The sequence below is a fragment of the Neopelma chrysocephalum genome, unplaced genomic scaffold (genome assembly GCF_003984885.1).
Source record: "Neopelma chrysocephalum unplaced genomic scaffold, ASM398488v2 Primary Assembly neopelma1_23, whole genome shotgun sequence".
NCBI lineage: Eukaryota > Metazoa > Chordata > Aves > Passeriformes > Pipridae > Neopelma > Neopelma chrysocephalum.
In genome coordinates, this window is record NW_020897691.1 from 5,422,437 (window position 1) to 5,444,934 (window position 22,498).

The 22,498-nt window shown below is 36.2% G+C and overlaps 1 protein-coding gene across 4 annotated transcripts in view; it reads right to left on the reverse strand.

The window, feature by feature from the left end:
* The window catches only part of MAP3K21 (mitogen-activated protein kinase kinase kinase 21), a 41,973-nt gene that overhangs the window by 13,604 nt on the left and 5,871 nt on the right, over nucleotides 1-22,498 (reverse strand). For all 4 annotated transcript variants that reach the window (XM_027685352.1, XM_027685343.1, XM_027685336.1 and 1 more), the window contains exons 2-4: nucleotides 9,175-9,355; nucleotides 4,080-4,228; nucleotides 3,148-3,323 (exon numbers count right to left, since the gene is read on the reverse strand). In XM_027685352.1, coding sequence (XP_027541153.1) covers nucleotides 3,148-3,323; nucleotides 4,080-4,228; nucleotides 9,175-9,355 — 506 coding nt within the window. The remainder of the gene's footprint in view (nucleotides 1-3,147; nucleotides 3,324-4,079; nucleotides 4,229-9,174; nucleotides 9,356-22,498) is intronic.

Sequence of the window (22,498 nt, forward strand, 5' to 3'; positions counted from 1 at the left end):
AATTCTACCTGTATTGAAACTGAAATTCAATTCAAAACAGAAAACCATCATTTGAAATAAAGTTATGCTAAAAATTCAGGATATCTAAGAATCTTATTTAAATTGAATTAATGCTTTCACTGTACAATTGTGGTGTTGCTTGGGGTTCTTTGTGTGTTTGCCTTTGTTTTGCTTTTATTTCAGAGTAGACTGCCTACTTCTGCTCCCCGGTGTCCAGCAATGTTGCATGCCAGCAGAACTCCTTATTGCATACTGTGAAAGCAAAAACCCAAACTATTTTCCCTTTTTAACTCCTACTTTGCCTTGAATAAATTAATTCCTGAACTAACTACACTACTTCAGTGTTTTCAAATAAGGGGATGTTCAAATGTTCTTGCCAAAAAGATTATCGATGTCAAAAGACAGGCACTAAAGCAAACTGGTTCAGTGAGAAGGGTTGTTTTTTTTACTTACAAATATAGCATACATATACTGCTTATGAGGGGTTTAAAATTTAATTGACATGAGTGACAAATTTCACATGGTTTACTAATTTTGAGTGAGCTTGTTTCAATATAATATTTGGAAAAAAAAATTTAACTGACCCACTTAACATAGACTGTTTTGCTACAGGCAATTCTGCCTCTTTGAAATTCAAGGGAATCTGTCTTCATGCCAGCCAGTAACGCTTTGAGTTGTGTTTTTCTGTTTGGTTTGTTTTTTCTAAAGATATTTAAAAACTTAATTTAGAGACTGCTGCAAAGCCTCACTTTCCTCCTCCTCCTGTACAGTCAAAATAGGACAACCTAAAACAAGGGTTGAAAGCAGAAGCTAAATGAATTCAAATTTAGAATAAAGGTACTTTAGACTTGAAAAAGAGAAGATTTTTATTACTTTATCAGTACAGTAATAAAGGTGCACTAGGAGACACTGTTGATTTTCCATCTTTCACTGTCCTCAAATCCAGGTGCCATAAAACTCAGTAACTAGGCAAAAACTGAGAGCCTGAACTGAAACAGTAGGCAGTATAGAAAAAGTGTTTCCTCACTGAGAGATTAAGTATTTACTCTTTTCAAAATAAACTAATTAAAAACACACTTACTGCAATTAGTTATGCAATGTTTCCACACTGCTCTACAATTAAAACACCCATTGTAAGGAAGCTAGAAAAGAATTCTATATTTAAGTTGCTCAAGAACATTTGTCAGAAGATTGTGATCTCTAGGAGTGGGAGTTACCATCACCCATTTGCAGCAAGCCCTTGAGGAAATTCCTCCAGCTACAGAAGTTCCTCTTTTACAGGAGGAATGAGACTCCATGCAGAGGTTTTTTTGTTTGTTTTATTATTATTATATAAATATTTGATAGACATTACTTTTCCCCTAGTAGCTGACAGCAAAACTGATATTGTGCCAAATTAAATAAGCCCGCACGCATGAAAACCTTGTGTAAGCCAAAGTTACTTGCTTTCATTCTTAAACAAGTTTACCTAATTAGGGTAGATGCCTCTGGAGATGCACTTACTTCGGCATATAAGAAGTAAATTTCATTTTATCTTTTCCCCTCCCTAATTAAGTTTAACTCACTTCTACACAAAAATATGACTCTCCTCCCAAATCTTTTCACTGGCTTATTTAACCCTAAACTTGATTTAGTCACATTTTCCTTTGATAGGAAATCTCATACTGGACTAATGCCTCCAGAAAAATAAAAAAACAAATAAAAAACCTGAATGGGAATGCCTGTTACAATTGCTCCCAGAGCAAAAAGAGGAAAATGGTTGACTGAGCCGTAGCTGGAGGGGCGGAAAAGAGAGTATGCTCTGTGGCAGGCTGTGGCAAGTGAACACAGTGACCCCACGGCAAGTAAAAAAGGAAGCCTCTACTCTCTGTAGAGGGACTATAACTCATCTGCAAAGGAAGAGATCTGACAGGTACTGAGGCACACAGCCCAGCTCTAGCACACTATGCTCAGTGCAGGCAGGACAGAGACTACAGAGACAACACTTACCCAGTTCTGTGAACTGGAATGGAAGAGGGAAATGCAGAGGGTGGAAGAAACAGTAGATAGGAAGTGTGTAAAATTATTATTGACAATACTGCAATCTTAAGGGTAATCAATAAATTCTAACACCACATATGCTGATATTACAGCAGATAAGTAATGTCAGGCCCACAGTCCACAAACAGCCATTTGTGACACTTGATGAGGAGTGAAGGACAAAGGGTACAAAGAGTGACTCAGAAGATGAGAGCTTAGTTCTTGGTTTTGTCAAAGTTAAGCAGCTACATCTTTTATGAAGATTTCTTTACAAGTCACTGCATCTCAACTATTGTCTTCCTTATCTATTATCACTTCATGAAAAATAATAGCAAATATATACTGGGCAATAAGTATACTGCAAAGAAGGAATCTGTTTCTACAGATTCTAGAACCATTTTTAAGAGGGACTCGAGAGGACACCTGGCCTATTTCAACTGTTATCTTTTTCAAGTTGTCTAAAGGAAAATATAAAACTTAGGGTGATTAAAACCAAGTTAAAGTAACTAAAAGAGAGGGCAAAGAAAATTGACAGTAAGTACTCATTAAGCACACATATATCATGATATGAGAATACCGAAAGAACATTAGTGACAGAAATCTGAATGATAAACAATAGAAACTGGATTTGCTGATTCATGAATATGAGTTTGACCTTATCAATATCTGGCAAGAATGTGTCCCAAACTGCAACACTGAAAGACATCCATTTACCACTCTGTTCAGGAAGAAGAGAGATAAAAGCACTATTCCGTTTTTGGAAAAGAAGCCACAGGATACAGTCATATAAGAGGATGAAAGGCTTTTCGTTCCCACAGCTGAGGAGAATGTTCAACAGCAGCTGAAAATTTGCAGTGGTTATAAAGATTAGCTAAGTGATAAATGCAATGGAAGTGATACATTCAAACATACACGAAAAAAACACATTTTAAAAAAGAGCCTAGAATGTCCCATTTACAGATCTACAACCTGTTTTCTTTGGGGAGACAGGTGTGGATATGATTCTTTTTCAACTGCCTGTATACTTGCATGAGTACAATTCAAAAGTCCAAAACGGCTGTTATCACGTAAACATACATACACACATACCCTTCCTTCATTGCCATGCAATTGGAAAAATCAACTTACTTTTTCCTTGGTCCTCAATTCATTAAATATCTGCTGAATTTCCAATTTCCAGTCATCTTGCATGGAATGGAAAGACTCTTGAGGCATTTCAGTCATAACTGCCCCCTCAATGGCAGTAAGCTGTTCAAGAATTAAGGCAAACGATGGTCGGATATGAGGGTCCTGCTCCCAGCATTCTAGAATTTATCAAAATCCTGTCAGTTTTTAATAGTACAGAGAACTTTTCGAAGAACGACATGAATTTCAAGTTACTTACTACTGCATTTCAATTTCTACTATGTTCCCTTTACCTGCAAGGTTTCCCTAGTTTCTTTTCAATTTACAAGGTGACATCTACTACTCATACTCAGAGGACTGCTTTTGTATAAAGTGTAAACTTTTTTTTCACCTCTATCTTTAGCATCTGAAATAGCAAATCTAGCAGTATTGCTCAGAAGGGTTACATATAAAAGGTAAAGAAATTCATTAAACGCATGGAAATAGTCATTAGTAAGCAATGTTTATTTCTCTCTAAAAGATTTCCAAAACATTTTTGATGCTCAAGAAGAAACAATGAGGAAAAATGGCATTTGCAGTTCTTCCTCTTGGGATTTTAATGTTGATCTTGTATTAATCTGTAGTCTGTTCTGTAATTTGTGAAAATGAATGCAATCTCAGTGTAAAAGAAAACCTGTAAAAATCAGAGCAAAAACTGTACTCTATCAGTACTGAAGACCTTATATGCAACACAGTAATAACTGTATGACTTCCTCAGAAACACACCCAACTGTCTGTAACACCAGACTGCTGTGTACAAAAACCACCAAAATACTTGGTACACAGCACATTATCAAATGAGGTATTTATTTTGCAACCCCATGATTATTACAAGCAAGGATATATATCCCCAAAATGTAAATATTTAAATACATAGGAAGAAACAACATAGATACCTTTCATTAGTTTTGCAAATGGTTCAGGGCACGTGGATGGAATGGGCAGAGTAAGTTTATTGACAGCAACTCCATAAGCCACAGCGAGGCCATCAATGCCACGGTAAGGAACTTCTCCTGTAAGCAGTTCCCACAGCAACACTCCGTAACTACAAAAGGTAATTTTTTTTAACAGTTATTTTCTGAATATTGACACATTGTTTACTCAAGAACAAACAAACAGCTGTCCAATCATGTACTGAAATTCATGAGGATTTCCGAGTCAAAGGTGAATGCCTTTCAGAGTCATCTCTACTTTTGTCATCTTACACCTTTCCACTAATAGCGATTAACCAAACTGGATGTGACTTCAGGACTGGCTCATGCTCCCATTCAAAGTGTAAGCCTGAAGCCAAATCTATAGAAATGCTAGTATCACAAAAATCTGTCTAACAATCAGAAGTCTGAATGACAGGAAAACAAGCAACCTTCTCCCCTCCAAAAAACAACCAACCAACCAACCAAAACAAACAATAAAAACAAATCCTCAGCAGAGCATTCAGTCCTTTCCAAACATTTCACAACAATTTACCTAGATGTACGTTTGTTTGTTTTTTTAAATAATAGTAATAAAAATTACAGAAAACCCCCAGCTTTATTTGGAAGTCTGCATTTCTAATCCCCCTGTGTATATATAAAGGCCAGTTAACTTGTCACTTTCCACTGAAGATGCAACAAGATTGAGAAATTATTTCACACACAACTAATTTCTCCATACTAGAGAAAAAAAACCAAAAAACCCAAATAAAACAACATCGTTTCCAGTGAAAGGTGGTGGTATGAAGAAATCTTTTCTCAGTGTAAGGTACAGAAATCAAGAATTATAGGAATTCCTATTGCAGCAACAATAACCATAAGAATTTCTGCTATGCTATTCACTTTAAAAGAAGAGTTGAGTGTTGCTTTTACCTTCTTTGGGTTTGTATGCCAAACTCATGGCTTATTCAAATGATCCAAGCCCCTGCAAAGGGGCTTGCTGTTGGGGCATGCTTGCTGTTGTGGCTCTACAGCTCCTATTCCACCACCACTTAAATGGATATCTTTCACAGTCATTTTTGTGGAAGCTGGAACTTCTCCTTTCAGAATCTAAGCCTAAAGCGGACTTTATGACTGGGTTTGGTTTTTTGTCCGCCCCCTCCACCTCACTTCCCCTCCTCTCTTCTGGCCAGGGAACCACTAAGAGTAGAATAATGATACAAAGGACAACCTATTGCTGCTTTTGAATAGTTATGTGAGCAGGCAAAGGGAAAAAAACAGAATCCAAACTATTGCTCTTGCCCCTTCTCTCCAGATGTGCAAAGAAACCACATGCAAGTTTTGCAAGACCAGACTGAACTCTCCAACATGAGGAAAAATGTATACTGCACTGAGGAAATAAGGGCTATGTACCCCTCAGTACTAGATTTAGAGCAGTACAAGTAGAGCAGATGTGACAGGGAGGAGAACACACGCTTGTTAAGTTTTTCTATCGCTCTCTGCTTAATGAGGAAAGTCAGTCAGCATTATACAAGACCTTCCAACATCACTTTAATAAACAATAAAACAGCAAACTACACAGTATCAGCACAAATATCAGCAGTGCTTTATTATCTGTGGTCTGTTTGTCTAAGAATTTTTGTGTCTCATAAAATCTCATAAAACTAATGAATTTACAGTTCCAATACTTAATCAAAAGCTGAGGAAAATAATCTGTACCTGTCTACAAAAGAAAAAGGAATAAAAAAGTCTTATGTTTAATCATTTCCTCCTCATTTTTCTGGTCTCATCTCTGCATTTGCTTGTGTACTCGAAGAAGGATAAAATAAAATAATGAATTCCAATTTGTTTTAAATTAGTGGTATTCTGACAAAAATGAATACAGCGTTTCCTGCAGTACACACGTATTTTATGCCTGATGGAGGAATACTGAACTAGAGCTCATTTTTGTGCTTAGAGAAAGAGTAAAAAATCTCTCAGCAAGCACAGACTATTCTAAATTCAAGGAATTCTCTTGTTCAGACTATTCTATACATATTTTAGCATGAATTCTGAAGGTAAGCAGAACATTAAATTTAACTAAAAAGAATTCACCTTTATAAAAACTTGTGTCATATCATTAGCTTTAGTTGTATTTACAATTCAAGCCTTTAATCTTTAATAGTTCTCAACAGTGCCAATAAGGCGATTGTTAAGTTTTAAACAGACCAACACAGTAACAGCCTTTTAATGAAAGAAGTCTTAATATCAGGTACCAAGAGCCAGCACTATGGGGGAAAAGCTGTGAGGAGGAAGCCTCAAGACATTACAGTCTTGCCACGCTGGAGTGTTTGGTAAGTACTAATCTATCTTTATCTAGAACAACAACTACTTATTAACTCTCAACTACAGAAGTAGCTACTTTGCGTATTAAATTTCACACACAATTGTCCTGTGTATACAGTCAGAGCTTCTAAGAAACAGCTTTTTTTTAAAGAGCAAAAGCCATGTCCCTTTCCAATTTCAGCAAAAGGCCAAAACCACAGGCTTGAAATACACACTTTTAAACCACGAAAACTAATGCACTTTCAAAAATATGGTAAATATTTTCACTATTAAAATTATTTTCCTGCAGTCAAATGTGATTTAAGTCTTACTATATCTCATGCCAATGAACACTTACTGGTTTTACATATTTCAAAAGCTGAAAATCTGAAGATAAAGTTCTCAAAGTTTGTTTTACTCTACAATCCATCTTCTAGAGCAGTAAGCACTGCTATATGAATCACTTCTAATTTATACAAATGTGCTAGGCAAAAGCAGCTGCAAATTCTGCTGTATAGTAAATGCTTCCCAGCTTTGCCCAGGGCTTGTACAACCAAGACAGATATTACTGTAAAAACCACTGCTGAAGCACACCATCAGCACTTGGAAATCTGTGGGCATATCTGCACTTTCAGGCTCCATACACAAAACTAAGACCAATGTACCACTTAGAAGTGCATGATGATCGATGGAAAGGTAGGGCTAAAAAAGTAGAATTCTTGTTTGGGAATTTGGAAGTATATGCCAAAGAATAATAAACGCAGTAGTTAAAACTCTGGCTTGGAAAGCAAAAGGATACACGTGCAGGGCCTGGAAAGCACTAGTTCTGCTATCTAGGATGACATCTGAGAACATGTAGCCTGAAAGGCTCTGCATGAAAATACTCCCACAATATTTCCAAGCACTGGCAAATTCTGGAAGATTAGTTACAAGTGTGAGTTGCCTCAACTTGAGTAGCCTCAACTGCTCTTCTTTTTTTTCTAATAAGAGGTCTGCAGATACCATTTGGAGTCCCAGAATTCAATATATGTAACTGAAGTTTAGATTTCTCCTGAAACATACTGTGTTCTTGCGCTAGAGAGACCCATACTTAAACTGGTAACCTGAATGCTTTTTAAAACAAAAACCACTCTTGTAATCAGGGTATTCTTTATTTGCTTTTCTTTTAAAGAAAGAGTAAAGATAAGCAAAAGAATAGATCAAGGTGCAGTAAGCAGAAAATCTTTAGAAGCTAAGAAAGTCTAAACTATACTGTAAAACGCAGCCTTTCTACTTAAAAACCTCTCCTGTTAGACTTCCATCATTGAACTAAATACTTACATTTTTACAAGAGAGGCGTGCAGAAGAGAAGGCGAAGAAGAGAAATACTGTAGGTTCCAAAAATGTAAACTAATGTTGCAGCAGAATATAAAATAATTGCACCAAAGCATACCCCCTCAGATACCTAAAATCACAGCAACAAGACTGGACAGGACCTGTAATTAAGCATGGAATACAGCTGATTAGGGAAACGCCTACACGCAACCTCCACCCCGCAAAAGAAAAAAAAATTAAAGAAAAAAGTAAGAAAGAATGGGAAAAAAAAAAAGAATGAAGCAAAAGATGTTGCCCAACTGGGCATCAACTCAGACTGATGTAAAAAAAATTTGGTTCCAGACAAATGAGCGTCACAAAACAGCAGTGCAGATACAGAATCATCCTGAGAATATCAGAAGTATGACTTCATGCTGCAGAATATCATGCATCTAAGCAAAACAGGACCCTATTTATGAATAATACAACACAGAACATGTATAAGGCGGCATGAGAAAACAGATTGAAGTCCTTCCCTCCTTCCCCAAATAGCTACCTAGGATCCTTCAGAGAAAACATAACAAAAAGAAAGGAAATACAGACTTTTCAGGGTGAGGCACAGCAGCTTGTAGAGCCTACTGTGCAATCACTGCTTTTCTGCACTCACAAAACACAACTAAATTGAAAGTAAAGTTTAAATTACCTTTCTACAGTACATGTATCCCACACTACACCACTCAAAAATAGCATAATTAGTGAGAGCCATATTATTTATATTATCCACAATAACGTCTTTAACAAGAAAATCACAAATTTAACGTAGGGCGTTTCCCACCTTTAAAATTAGAGAGCAAGTTAAAACAATTTGTGCTGAATACACTCTCCTCACTCCAGCTACTGGAAGCAAAATCTCTACAAATGCAGAAGCTTAAACTTTTACACACAGTCACATTCTGGAGTCCTAAAACCAGCACTAATTCAAGTTAACATTTGGCAAAGTTCTGGTTTGCAGCTTATTTTTATTTATCAGACATATAAGGTAATAATTGATTGGTCCCATTCTTCAAGCAGTTTCAGAATTTTCAGACATCTGACATAAGGTAAACCTACCAATATGAGAACAATCATACATTAATATGGCAAAAGCATACAGTTATTTATATTAAGACTCCAGATAAATACTTGGGTATCTTAACCAACAGGTATTTTAAAGGCTTGTCTTAATGAGACCTCGCTTTAAAAAAAAAAAAAGTTGTTATTTTCCCCTTCCCTCCTCCAATTTGTAAGTAATGGATAATAAAAGATAGAAAAACTGAAGTAGATACTGAGAAGTGCATTTGCTTATTAGAAGAGCCAAACTTGCCATATGTTGAGACAATAACCTAGCAAATCACAAAAAAAAAAAGAAACCACAAATCAAAATTCTCTCAAAAACCTCAACACAGTTCCAGCAAACAGGGTCTTCAGCAGACAGACTTCTTACCTCCAAATATCACTTCCTTTAGAAAACATGGAGGACTTGATAACTTCTGGAGCCATCCATGCATAAGTCCCCGCTGCACTCATTTTAGTTGTTCTGTGCCACTCTCTAGCCAGACCGAAGTCTGTAATCTTCAGAGTTTTATTACAAATGTCATCATGTTCCATCTTCTCTAGCAACAAAACTGCAAAAGATTGAGTTTGTAAATTAATGCAATGGCAAATAAAAAAAATCCATTCCTGTTATTAATTTTACATACAATTTGTACAGCACAGATAATTGTATACTTTAAATGTTGTGCAAATATTATTGCAATTTTTATAAGCATGAAAATCTTTTTTGGTAATTCTAAGCTATTTCTTGCTTTTATAGCTTAGAATACCTACAGTGTCATGAGTTCTTTATGCAACTGTGTGAATGTATATTAAACTAGCATAAAAAATCCATGGGAGGCGTAGAGTAAATCACATAACTATAAGAAAGCCCCGAATCCTAATATCCCAAATGATGACAGGCTATGAGAAAAGTATTCACTTTGCAACAAGATTCTGAAATAATAAAAAATACCAGCACTAGTAAACAAAAAACAAATGTAAAGAATTCTTATAAAAGACAGAAAAAAAAATCAGGATACATTAGGTCACTGTATAAAATCCATCCTTAATGCTGCACCCAATCCTGGCTCCTACTCATCTCAGAAAGTATACAACAGAACTAAAAGTGGCATGGAAAAGGACACAAGCAGGGTGTTCAAAACAATATCCACAGCTACAAGCCTTCCCCCAGGAAAAGAAACATTTGTGAACAAAATCTATACAACACCTATGTCATGAAGAAAATTATAGGTAATAATTGTTCACAGTTTCTCAATAGAAGAAATGGATGCCCATTGGGTAAAATTAGCAGATAAGAATCAAACACATGGCAGTCATTCATACAACATACAGGTAGGTGAACTTTGGAATTCTTGGCACAGTATGTGAATATTATTATTTTACAAAGCATCTACACAAATTCACAGAAGTCAACTTGATACAGGAAATTTATATCAAGAAAGTTAGTTTATGTTCAAGAAGTCCCTGGGCCACAAATCAGAACAAGCTGGGAGAGTCAGTTTGCCTTGGGAGTCCCCAACTGACAACAGGACACTGGACTTGGATCAAGTCCCTGTTATGTTATATACACTGCACTTTCACGAATGTTAGAGAGTAAATTATCCTTTTTTGCTGTTGCATCCCACAGTGTATATGCAGTGTCTGACATGTTGGCAACACAACAGAATTGGCAGAGCTGTAGTACCTCTTCACTAAACAGTTTAAAGAAGAGAACTAGGTTATTGTGTTAGAGCTCATAAGCAGGGAGACAACAGATGGAAATGAATCACTTTAACACACCATAATTTTAACTCTATATTCAGGTCCTGTCACTGCTTGTGGTAGCAACTTTTAATTTTAACTTTCTGTTAAAATGATCTCCTGGCACAAAGGCCAAAGATTAAATTACAAGTAAGAAGAATCATAAACACATGTGTTTTCTACCTATATGTATGGCAAAACACAGTACAGGGAACCCATTAACAGAAAAGCAGATGAAAAATTACCCTCCCTTACAGAGGAAAAACTGATGACCTTGCACTTGCAATTGAAATAATTTTTACTGGTAGAGATTAATCACAGTCTTATAAGTATTTAAAAAAATACATCAAATCCAGATAAAAGACAAAGAACCCACATTCCCTTTTCAATAACCTTCTCAACACTGAGTAGAAGAAACAAAGACAAACCAAGAGCTCACCAATGAGAACCACCAGAACAAGCTAAATTCATGCAATAGTTTTTATACTTTTATACTTGAATCAAAGACCTATTGTTTGCTATTCCATTTCAAACATGTTCAGCAGAATTCCTGACATTCCTTGTCAGTCAATGTGACCGAAACCAAAAACAGTCAGTCTTGCAAAAGGTAATAACTGGCATGTGACCAAGTTTCATCCTACAACGGGACAACGTTTCTTAGCAGTTCAAACTTCCCTTTCCGGCCAGTAGCCAGGCAAACAATACTATATACACATTACTTAGCAGCTGGGTAGTAAAAATTATCAGCATAGCTGAGTAGCACTCCAAAGAGCTCACCTTGCAGTAGCCTAGCAACCTTTACTATAGCATCTTTCTGCCACTTCCATAGCCGTTGCTGGATGCTAACCTGTGAGAAGTTATTTTACAGTCTCCAGTTTACCCTGTTTACTTTTTCAAATGCTTTAAAATTGTCTTTTCTGGCTCCAATATACATGCAATGTTAAGCTGGGCAAGAGCCAGTTTAGCACATTTGGGTTTACTTTAACATTTTTCAGGCTTTTTGTTTTCTACAAAGAATAAAGTTTCTCCTTACATCAGCGCTTTACTCCTGGCAAACCAGCCCTAAATATTTAGAAGTACAAAGACTATTTGAAAAATTACCCATCAAAATCCTGGATTAGATTAGGAATGCAGAAACGCAGGAAAATCCTATGTCCTTGTTTATTTACATGTAAGTAAGGACATAGGATAAGGATATTTATATAACCTTATTTATTTCTACATAAGCAAAATGAGATACATGTTTCTGAATTATTCAAAATCTAAGAGAAGGAGACTACGTTTGATGTGAGAAAACTATGCATCAAACTAATATGAAACTTCACCTTGGACTGTTATCCAAACATTGCATTTACTAGAGCCATAAATAAATAAATAAATATTAAATAAATAAATATGATTTCTACCAGTAACACCATTTTCAACTCAATTCTCAGTCAGTACATCTCTCTTTGTGCCTCTACCTTTCTGCAATGAGATCAACAAGAAAGTAAATTTATTAACATCACAGAGTAGGAGCTAGGATGCCATGGATTAGGTACTGCTTGAATATAAGAGACAGTGCGTGCCCAGAACCATTTACAGCAGGGGAAGAAAGATGTTATTGCATGTTTTTTTCAATAACTCCTGAAATATAAATTGACAAGTTGAAGAAAAAAGAAAAAAAAAATCCTTAAGACAGAGAGAAAAATGAAAATCTACAAATGCTATGAGAAGTAAACTGGTATTAAAAGTGGTAGATATATCATAAAATCATAAAGGTTGGAAAAGACCTCCAAGACCATTGAGTCCAACCTTTGACCAAACAGCACCATGCCAATTAAACCGTGGCACTATGTGCTATGTCCTTTGACATTCAAGTCATTCCTTGAATATGCCCAGGCATAGTGAATCCACCACCTTCCTGGGCAGCCCCTTCCAATGCTTGACAACCCTTTCCACAAAGAAATTCTTCTTGATGTTCAACCTGAATCTCCCCTGGCACTACTTGAGGTCATTTCCTCTTGTCTGGTTATTTGTTGCCTCAGAGAAGAGGCCAACCCCCACCTGTCTAGAACTTCCATTCAGGCAGTTGTAGAGAGTGATAAGATCTCCCCAGAGACTCCTTTTCTCCAGGGTAAACAACCACAGTTGCCTCAGCCGCTCCTCACAAGACTTGTGCTCCAGACCCTTCACCAGCCTCATTGCCCTTCTGTGGACACTCTCCAGCACCTCAATGTCCTTCTTGAAGTGAGGGGCCCAAAACTGAACACAGGATTTGACATTCGGTCTCACCACTGCCAAGCACAGGGGAAGAATCACTTCCCTAGTCCTGCTGGCCACACTGTTGCTGATGCAGGCCAAGATGCCACTGGCCTTCTTGGCTACCTGGGCACACTGCTGGCTCATGTTCAGCTGCTCTCAACCAGCACTTTCAGGGCTTTAACATCAGGCACCTTTCCAGTCACACTTCCCCCTGTCTGTAGCGCTGCCTGGGGAGGTTGTGACCCAAGTGCAGGACTCTGCAGAATCAAGACACTTCTGACAGCGCAGCAAGCATACATGAGGACTCTAACAGAACAGATAACAAAGAGACTACTACTTAACCATACAGTTGAACAAAATCTTACACTAATCAGCTGTCTAACATATCTAAAAAGAACTTAGAAATCCAAGTACTACTCACCCTAGAGCACTGAAGGAAGAAACTCATAGAATTATGAAATAATTCAGGTTGAAACAGACCTCAAGATGTTAAATCTCCCACTCAAAAGCAGGGTTAACATTGTAAAAAGTCTAAATCTGCTATGAAATATTTTTACAAATTTGTAATGTTATGGCACTCTATGGCAGAAAAAAGTAAAAGATATCTATATTAAAACTGAAGTATATTCACTCAAGTACAGATATCAATGTAAATGTCACCTTAGAAGAGATTTTGAAAAAACTAATTAAGGACATCAAGGCACAGAAAAAAACCCAGCAAAATTATGGCAGAGTCACATTACAGATAGCTCACATCACACTAGTCCCATTTTGTCCAACAGTCAGAAGATAGTGCCCACTTGAGAAAGAACAAACCATCATACTAAAAAACATGCAAAGTTGCAAGGGATCAATCATAAAATCTACAGCAATAAAGCACAGGTGAAGGAAGAAGAAAAGCCTGGCTATTCTGGCTAACAGAAGGAAAACTAGCAGCTACATGCAGTTGTGCAAGTAGCTCATGCAACTCTAAACGGCACTAGAAAAGGCTTTGTTTAGTAGAAACAGGGAAGTATCAATAGAATTTTACACAGCAAAACATCTCATATGAAACACTGAATGACTACACCTGCACATACGTGTTCAACAACAGCAACTGAAGCAGATGCAGAAAACAGAATAGTTAGGATCCTGTAACATCTTTTATTTAGATAAAATCCTTTTTGCTAGGCTAAACAAAGATTGAGAGAAGTTATGAGAACAGAAGTTAGCCATACCTAGAAATAGAATGCAGACTTAGAGCATTGGGGCTCTTACCAACAAAATATTCTCCTAGGCGTCCCAGCTGATCTGTCTTACAGGCATACTTGTGATTAAACTCAGTTCTAGATCTAGAGCTACCAGGGTAGGGAGTCATATGCAATTTCAATTTTTTCATCGCCTCTTTTCTCCTAACCCCCTTTTTGGCCCTCCTCTTCAGTGTAAAGCATAGTTTAGTCCTCAAAAAACATCGAACATATGCTCCCGTCCAACCTAATGGTTCCTGAAATAGTAGTGCCATTAATATTTCTTGCTTTCTGCATTATCATAGTTACAGCTTGAGTATTTTTCTACTAATCTTATGACACAATGCAAATATTTCATGGTGTAACAGTATGAAGATAAGATGTCCTACACACTTCCAAAAACTAAAATCTAACACACAGTTGTCCGAGACTGCAATGGAACCAGCCAGTACTTCCCAAGTTTGTGTTCCTCTAATTACAACAAAACCAGCAACAACTCTGTCAAATCACTACTGTTCCCACACAAGCTGTTCTTAGTCAAGAAAGGCACAGAATTTAGGCTTGAAAAGGAGGTACAGGTCCTGTTAAAATCCCACTCAAATGCTCCTAGTCCCTGCTCCTTTTCCTGCACATCACTCCCATCTCCAAACTCCCCTCTGGCAGTAAAAGCTTTCTTTGAGGTAAGATACACATTAAGTGGCAGCCCAGGTCTGGTCAGAGTTCGAGAAGAGCTACCTTTCTCTGCTGCATTCCCTTTTCTAGTAAGCTTAAGTTGAAATTTTATTGGGGAAAAGAAAAAAATGAAGTAAGAGCCTGCATATGGACAGACAGGTCAGAAATAATAGAACAGAGCACATTTAGTCAAATCAAAGATTCCTGGATGTGCACATCTGCCAAATTCAGACAGGTCCCGAACTATACTCCCATACTTTTAGGACTGAGCTGAAAGCCTAGAGAGGAACCAGAAGTATTCGTTCAAATTACAAGTACTTTGTTTAAAGCAAAATTTTAAATCAAAGGCTCATGTTCTTGCCTCAGCTTCTCTCCTTTTTATTTCTTAAAATTCACAGAGCTTAAGAAACAGTATTTACAGCAAGCCTGAGGGAAGCCTGGACAGATGTTTTAGTTGGCAGCACACCTAGGAAACCTCCACCTAGAACTAAGCTCTTCAATGCTGCTCTTTCAATGTAGGTTATTTCCTACAGTCTTTGTTTTCTTTTGGTTACTAAGCACATAAAGATTGTATTTCTCCAACCTTATCTATCTCAAAGTCTCCATTTAATACAACACTTCATTTGAAAAATTTATTGAAATCCAAAGACTTCATGCAGTGAAACCCAGTTTTATTGCATTCATAATACATTCCAGCACTTTCAGGTGACCATTTTCAGTTACCAGCCATATAAAACAATTAAGTAAACAAGGTATTCTGAGAGAAGCCAAGACAAAGGATTGAACACCTTTTCAAAAGTTTAATGTACTGAATTCAAACTAATCTCATAATGCTTAAACTTAAAAAAAATCATCCTGAAATTCTTTCTATCCCTTCTATCATCTTTACACCTTTTACTATACCTTCTTTATATTATCTATTTTATTACTTCTAAAAATAAAACATTAAGCAACCTTATTTTCCCAAGTTAGTTATGTGCCACCAAATGCTTCTTGCTACCTTATCTGCAGTTTGCTAAATAGGTGACTATCATGGGTTTTGAAAATATAGGCTATTTAATAGCACATCCATTTAAGTTACTATGATTATAGGAAAGACTGCCTACATTCACCACCACTCATAAAATCATTCTTAGAGAATACCAAAGGAAAAGAAAGATGTTACGCTATATAACTCTATTTGCACATAGAGATTGTTCAGACAATGCTGCTACTGTTTCTATTCCCCCTGCACCCAGTCAGTTCTCTCTCCAACTGTTTGCAAGTGAATCTGGTTCCTGTGAATTCACTAAACCAACAAGCAACAAAACCAGCAGGATGACCTTGCATCTTTACCTGGGAACAAATAGGCAGAAAAAAACCTTATTAAAAGTTGCATATTCAGGTAATGAAACACAATACCTTGCAACATTAAGAGACCCACCTCTATTATTTGGAGCTGTTACTTGGCTCCAATTGTACTTGGAAATTAAAATTTAAACACTGCTTATAGAAGCCATATCTGGTTTTTAACTGTAAATTAACTATCAAAGTGAAAGCTTTAAGTGTGTGAATCATAAATTAATTATCACAGTAAAAACATTAACTGATCAGAACATCTTCAGTATGTACAGAAGATGATACTTCTGCCTGTACAGCCCTGCTTCTTAAATACCTTCCTTTTTTCCTGTGGGTTCTCAGGATGGGTTCTACTATCTCTGTAGCTAGTATCTGTCAGATCACGATTATCTCACTACCCTAAGTTTAGAGCTCACCATCAGCAAGGAAATTTCATCCTTTAAACACCAATTACATATGCAAGAGGCATTTCTCTACTTTTTTATTCTATGGATACCGTGCTCCTCTGCCATCTACATCCCTTTGCAGCAGGCATATAACCAGTTCTTAATCTTCACACTAAACCGAAAGGAACAGTTTGTTCTTAAATGTATTTGTCTCAAAACATGTAGCTTTAAAAAAAAAATTGTATCTTACGGGAGCCAACATATATTAAAAAAAAAATAAAAGAAATCCTGAACAAAGTGTTCTCGATTGGAAAGCCAAAACAAGACAAAACTTGACACAAAAAGTCCTTGACAGCGTGAATTGACAAATACACACTAACCCCATAAAAAACCCCACATCCCATAGTGGGACATGTGGCCCAAAAAAAACCAGCAAAGGATGAAAATGACTAGGAGTCATCTGCCTGTCTGGAGGAAACAGAGGGAAAAGGAGAGAGAGGAAGAGAGACAAGAGATTTCAACAGCTTCCACACAGCTTGCGTCACCATTTTTGCTTCCCCTTCCCTTCTTTAATAACTATTATTAAAGCAACTTTGGGCAAATGGAAACTTGAGAGAAAGAAGCAGTTTTAACAAGTTATTGGCACAGACTGCAGATGCTACTGTAAGAGGAAGTACCAGAGGTAATGAGCATTTATAATTAGACATTCAAATAATCATAATTTAAACAGTAGATCATCAGTAAATTCTGAAAAATGTAAGATTTGGATATTGCATCAGCAAAAAATCAAAAGCAGACCAGACACTAAACATTCTCAAGTTCTTTGTCTAATAAAATATTAAACTTAATTCTCCTATTTAAATACTAAATTTAAGAAAAGCAACATCATCAAAGCAATTCCTCTATAATTTTACAATTACATGGAAATCAGTCAATACTGAAACTTAGCTTTAAAACTCAAAACACTCAGTTGTGTGACATCTACCAGGAACTTCCATACTTATTCGAAACAGCAATTACTTTCTTTTAAGCTCGCTCGTCTTTCCTTGCTATTAGTTTTTAAAAGGTAGCTCTGCAAAAAAAAACCAAAAAACAAACCCAAAAAGCCACTGACCAAAATTTGGGCAGATGAGAAGGAAATGCTAAGAACAACTAGCATTAATACTTAGGTGGTGAATCACTCATTCCTGATTAAGATATTCTTCTAGTTTCAAACTCTACAGAATAAAGTGGCTATGTATCCATTCCTTAAAGAAAATCACCCTTGTTAGGAAAGTGATTTATTTTTTTAAGGAACTTCATCATCCTATTCCTGAAAGAAACAAAATGTAAGGCAAACTAAAGGTATTACGTTCAAACTACCTGAGAAATTTTAGTCAATATATAATACATCAGGTACAATTTCCTTCAAGAGAAACTTTCAGAAAACACATTAGTTGCCTCCCTAACTCCAAATTCAAGATCTGGCAATACCCTTCAAAACAAAGTAAATCAGTATATGTCATACAACATACAGGGCAATGCAGACAAGGTTTATAATCTCAAAAATTTCATCCAGGGGCAAGAGCTGACAGTGGTTACCTTCCTTTAGAACTAAAAATTTAACTTATGTATCATTAGTCAAATCACTTTTTCAATATTTTAAATCCATGAATATTTCATTCAAACTTGGCTTGCATTTATAGTTATTTTTTTAAAGTAAACAGAACATGACGATGCAATTGGATATTTCAAGCTAATCAGAAGAATACACAGCTTCTGAATACACGGAAGTATTTACATAGTTAGCATACTTGTCCTGATCATAACATATTACACTCGGCAATTATGAACTTCCTTGTTGCTTTATTTTTTGTGATCTATATCAAGGTGCATTTGATGTGTTGAAATTAGAATATTTAATACGAAAAAAGTCATCTCAAAATTAAAGAAAGTTTAATAGAAATATATACCTACCTAAAAAAATTAAAACCACATTCTACTTTTAAAGGTGACTTACCAAGCTGAAGGATAAGGGTGTAGGCTGAGGTCACAATCAAGATCGTAAGAGCTTGGTTTCACTAAAATACTTACCTTAACCTACTTTTCAGTTATAGCCCCTCATCCTCCCAGCTTTTTTTTTCCCTGCAGACTGAGTCTAGAAACTGGGTAGTCTTGGGAGACTCAGCTAGCTAGACAGCTCAGCAGAAAATTATGCCTGCAAATAAAACAGCTTAGAGTAGTTTCCTGCTGGATCTCTCAGCTGATTTAACCCAGACCTACTGACCACACAAGCAGAGATGTGCAGTCTGCTGACATGTGTGAGGGGAGAGAACCTGTGTCTGGGGATGGGTGGGGAAGCCTTCTCCTGCAGCTGCAAAACAAAGCCACACATCACCTGTTGTAACAAGTGGGAAGTCAAGCAACTTTTCAGAAATAATGGGTATAACTCTTTTACATCTAGTTTTAGTCATGAGCTTTAAAGATGGAACCCAGCTTTGTCACTTTTTTCCATCATAAAATCAGCTTTGATGAAATTTACTATTGAAAAGAACCCACTGAATAAACTGAAGACAAAAATAATTTTCTTGGTCCCTTTGAAGACGCCCACTGCTGTGAATCCAAATAAACTCTGGTTGTAGATGTTTAGTCAAGTTTAGTCATTGAGTTCCCCTAAAATCTCATCCGTTAACATGAAATCCTTTAATTTCTATGAGGAATTTTAATAAGATTCACTACAAAGAATTCTGACTTAGGCTGTCAGTTTCTTTTATACGGAATATTTGAAAGAGTCTTACTGTTAAAAAAAAAAAAAGCCAAACAACCTATTTAAAAACAAAGCAGAAAAAACCTGGACAACTTTTGAGCCCCTTTATTTTTTTTAATACAAGACTTAGGAGAAAAAAAAGATTAAAAAAATCATCAAAATATATTCTGTGGGGTAGGATTCCTGCATTCCATCCTTGCAGTTTCTTCAATAGCTGAGGAGTAGCCTCTCAGGACCGTGCACTTTCAAGAACTCTAATCTTTGTTAATAGCAAAAGCAAAACACTTATTTTGAAACGAGAACTCTGCAAACTTGACAGTGCTCTCTTGGGAAGAGAAAATGAAAGGGAAAACCTGCTGTTTTTTCCCAATAATTAGTCAACATTCAGCAATTAGTTAGAAAGTACAATTTTTTTCCTATGTACATAACACATAAGGAAGTAAACACAATTAATTTCAGGAAGAACAGTGGCATCTAATCCTAAAAGAAAACCACAAAACTGCCTAAACATTTAGAACTAAAATATAACTAGTTCCAAGGCTTAACTTGTCCCATAATGAACCACAGCAATGAAACATTTACTCCTGCATTTTTGAGAGGGAGGGCCGACTTATCAGCTCTGAGTTAATAGCACAGCTGCCAAAACACAGATTTTAGTCACTATGAAGAGAACAAAGCATGATTATATAGCCAACACTGGCATGTCTAGGACTGATTTAACTAGAGCTATGACCCCACACGCACAAAAAAAAAAAAAAAGGTTAAACTTGGCAGGAAGCTCCAAGAAGGAATAATACTTCTGTGACATTATACAAATTATGTAACTTTTCTGACCTACCATATATAAACCACTAATTTAAGATGCAGTAAGCGGGTCAAAATTTAAACATCCACTCACTTTCAGTGACTGGTCTGAGGTAAGCTGTCACTAACACGGTCAAGCAAGACAAAAATGGTGAAACGTAGTTTTAAGCTGTCAACCCAGGAATGTGCATTTATGACATCAGTTGTTATTTTTTTTTTCTGCTTGACAGCCAAGTCACTTGGCATTTAATTTTTTATCTATTTTTATCTATATATAATCTGTATTTTTTTACTTCAATGCCATAATTTTGCTTTTAACAAACAAAACAACCCCAAAGCTAAAAAAAAAAACCAAAAAAACCATCCAACCAATCAACCAACCAACCAAACAAAAAAAACAAAACAAAACCAAAAAAAAACCCCTGCATTTTCAGAAGCATTATTACTGAAAGCCATTTAAACAAATTTCAATGCCTTAAATTTTAACAAATAATCAGAAATAAAACGCAAGGTCAGAGCTCCTTGCAACTGTTCATTGTACAAGGTCAGCATGTTTCAGAACTTGAAACACTGAAGCAAGTTTGGAAGAAAGTTTATACTTAGTGGTAAGAAAACTTACAGATTGCAAACAAAAAGCCATTCTCCTCTAAGGTCAAAGAAACCACAAAACAGCATTCAACATCCAAGTACAGTTCAATGATGTGTTGCTTCTCTATTATTTTGAGGTTGCAGAACATAACTTTTTAATGGAACTTTCAATATTTGGTAAGAGGGTCCAAAGACCTTGCAGTTCCAACAGGGGTGGGGAAATGACCTGTTACTGAAAACTCTGTTGTATCTCATTTTATTCTAATGCTTGGATTACACTACTAATACCTAAATTCTAACCATATTTTGCAGTCTGTTTTTTAAAGTACAATACCTCATTTCACAAGTGTTACAGTCAGCAGCTAAACTTATTTCTCACTGTTTAGGGGAACGAACATAATCGTGTAAGTATTTTAACAGCTAATGGGAGGTGTTTAGCTGTCTTTTTTCATTGACCTTAATAGAAATGGGTTGCTTGCTCATTGCAATTTTCAGAGGCAGGTAGATATCTGAATATATTCTTAGGGTACCAGCTTTAAAAAAAAATTGAGCCAAGTAATGCTCGAAGTCTTCTTTAATATATAAATATTATCAAAACTCTTCTCAAAAGTCCTATACTTCAAGTTATAATGCTACCCCAAAACAGAAGAGACAGGCAGCAAATACGACATACAGACTAGAATGTGACTCCCTAGGTTTCTCACAAAGAGGACACCAGAAACCTTGGTGCAAATGAAATTCCTGCAGAAACCTGCTAAGAAAGAGTAAAACACAAAGCAAAATAAAAAAAGAAAAAAAAGAAAAAAAATGAAAAAAATACCTTCCAACAGTTGTAAACCAGATCACTTGGTGTTTGACAATGAGAGAACAAAGACAGAGAGAAGAAAGACATGAAAAACCAAGTAAGATCCAGAGAAAGATCAAAGTAATATTATTCTTGACTTAATAATCCTACCTGTTAGAAATGCAGTCTCAACACCAAATAAGAAACAACTCCCTAAAGTTGTCAAATGGACATAGTTGGGGAAACATTAAAATGAAAGTGTGCATTAAAAATGAGTTATAAATAGGGGTATTAAAAGTTCATGGGGTTTTAATTAATCATATTACATTTAGCTAGTGTTTCAGCCTAGAGTCTTGTTTTCAGCATTAAGGACTATATGTAAATATACTTCAGCCTTGTTAACTTCGAGGGACTTTGTTCTAAATTAATGAGCAATTTTTTCCACCTGTCAATGTCCAGACTTGAGACACAGAAAAACATCAAACAGAAGCAAATTTAGAAGACAGCAATCCAGGTGAAATAAATAGCTATTGCAGTTAAGTCTTCAACTACAAATAAAATAACTCCGGATGTTACTCCTCCTCAGAGGCTTACAGGCTGTACAAACAAGTATTGCTTTACAGAGCAGTAGTTCACAAAATTTCATTTGACAGATGTTGTATTAAAATCATAGTTCCTAAATATTACTTTTAAGTGCTGAAACACATCCTTCAGCTGGAAATTAGCCTCTACAACATTTTCACACTAGTTATTTCTACTGTAGATTGAGACAACTGCAGCAATCAATTACTCAAAATTGTTCTCTCTTGAATTCCAGCATCTTTCTGAACACAAACATATTATATGCAACAAGTAAATATATCAAATGAATATTAAACAGACATAATACAAAACATTGCCTTTGATGAAGTGGAAAAAGATATACTCTAGTTCAAGGCTGCTAAGCATTTGATGCTCCCACAGAATCAAACTAACCTTCAGGGCCTCTCAAAAAATAAAATTCCTACCTACACAGTCTGAGCACACATCAAATAATGAAACAAATTACTGGAAGCAATATTTCCTGCTTATACACTTCCAGATGCTTCAGATGTATGACCAGTTCTTAGGTTGTAATGCAGCAGCATTATCTCTACAGCAAAGCACAAGGCAGGACTACTGTCTCTCATAGAGATGGGATAGGA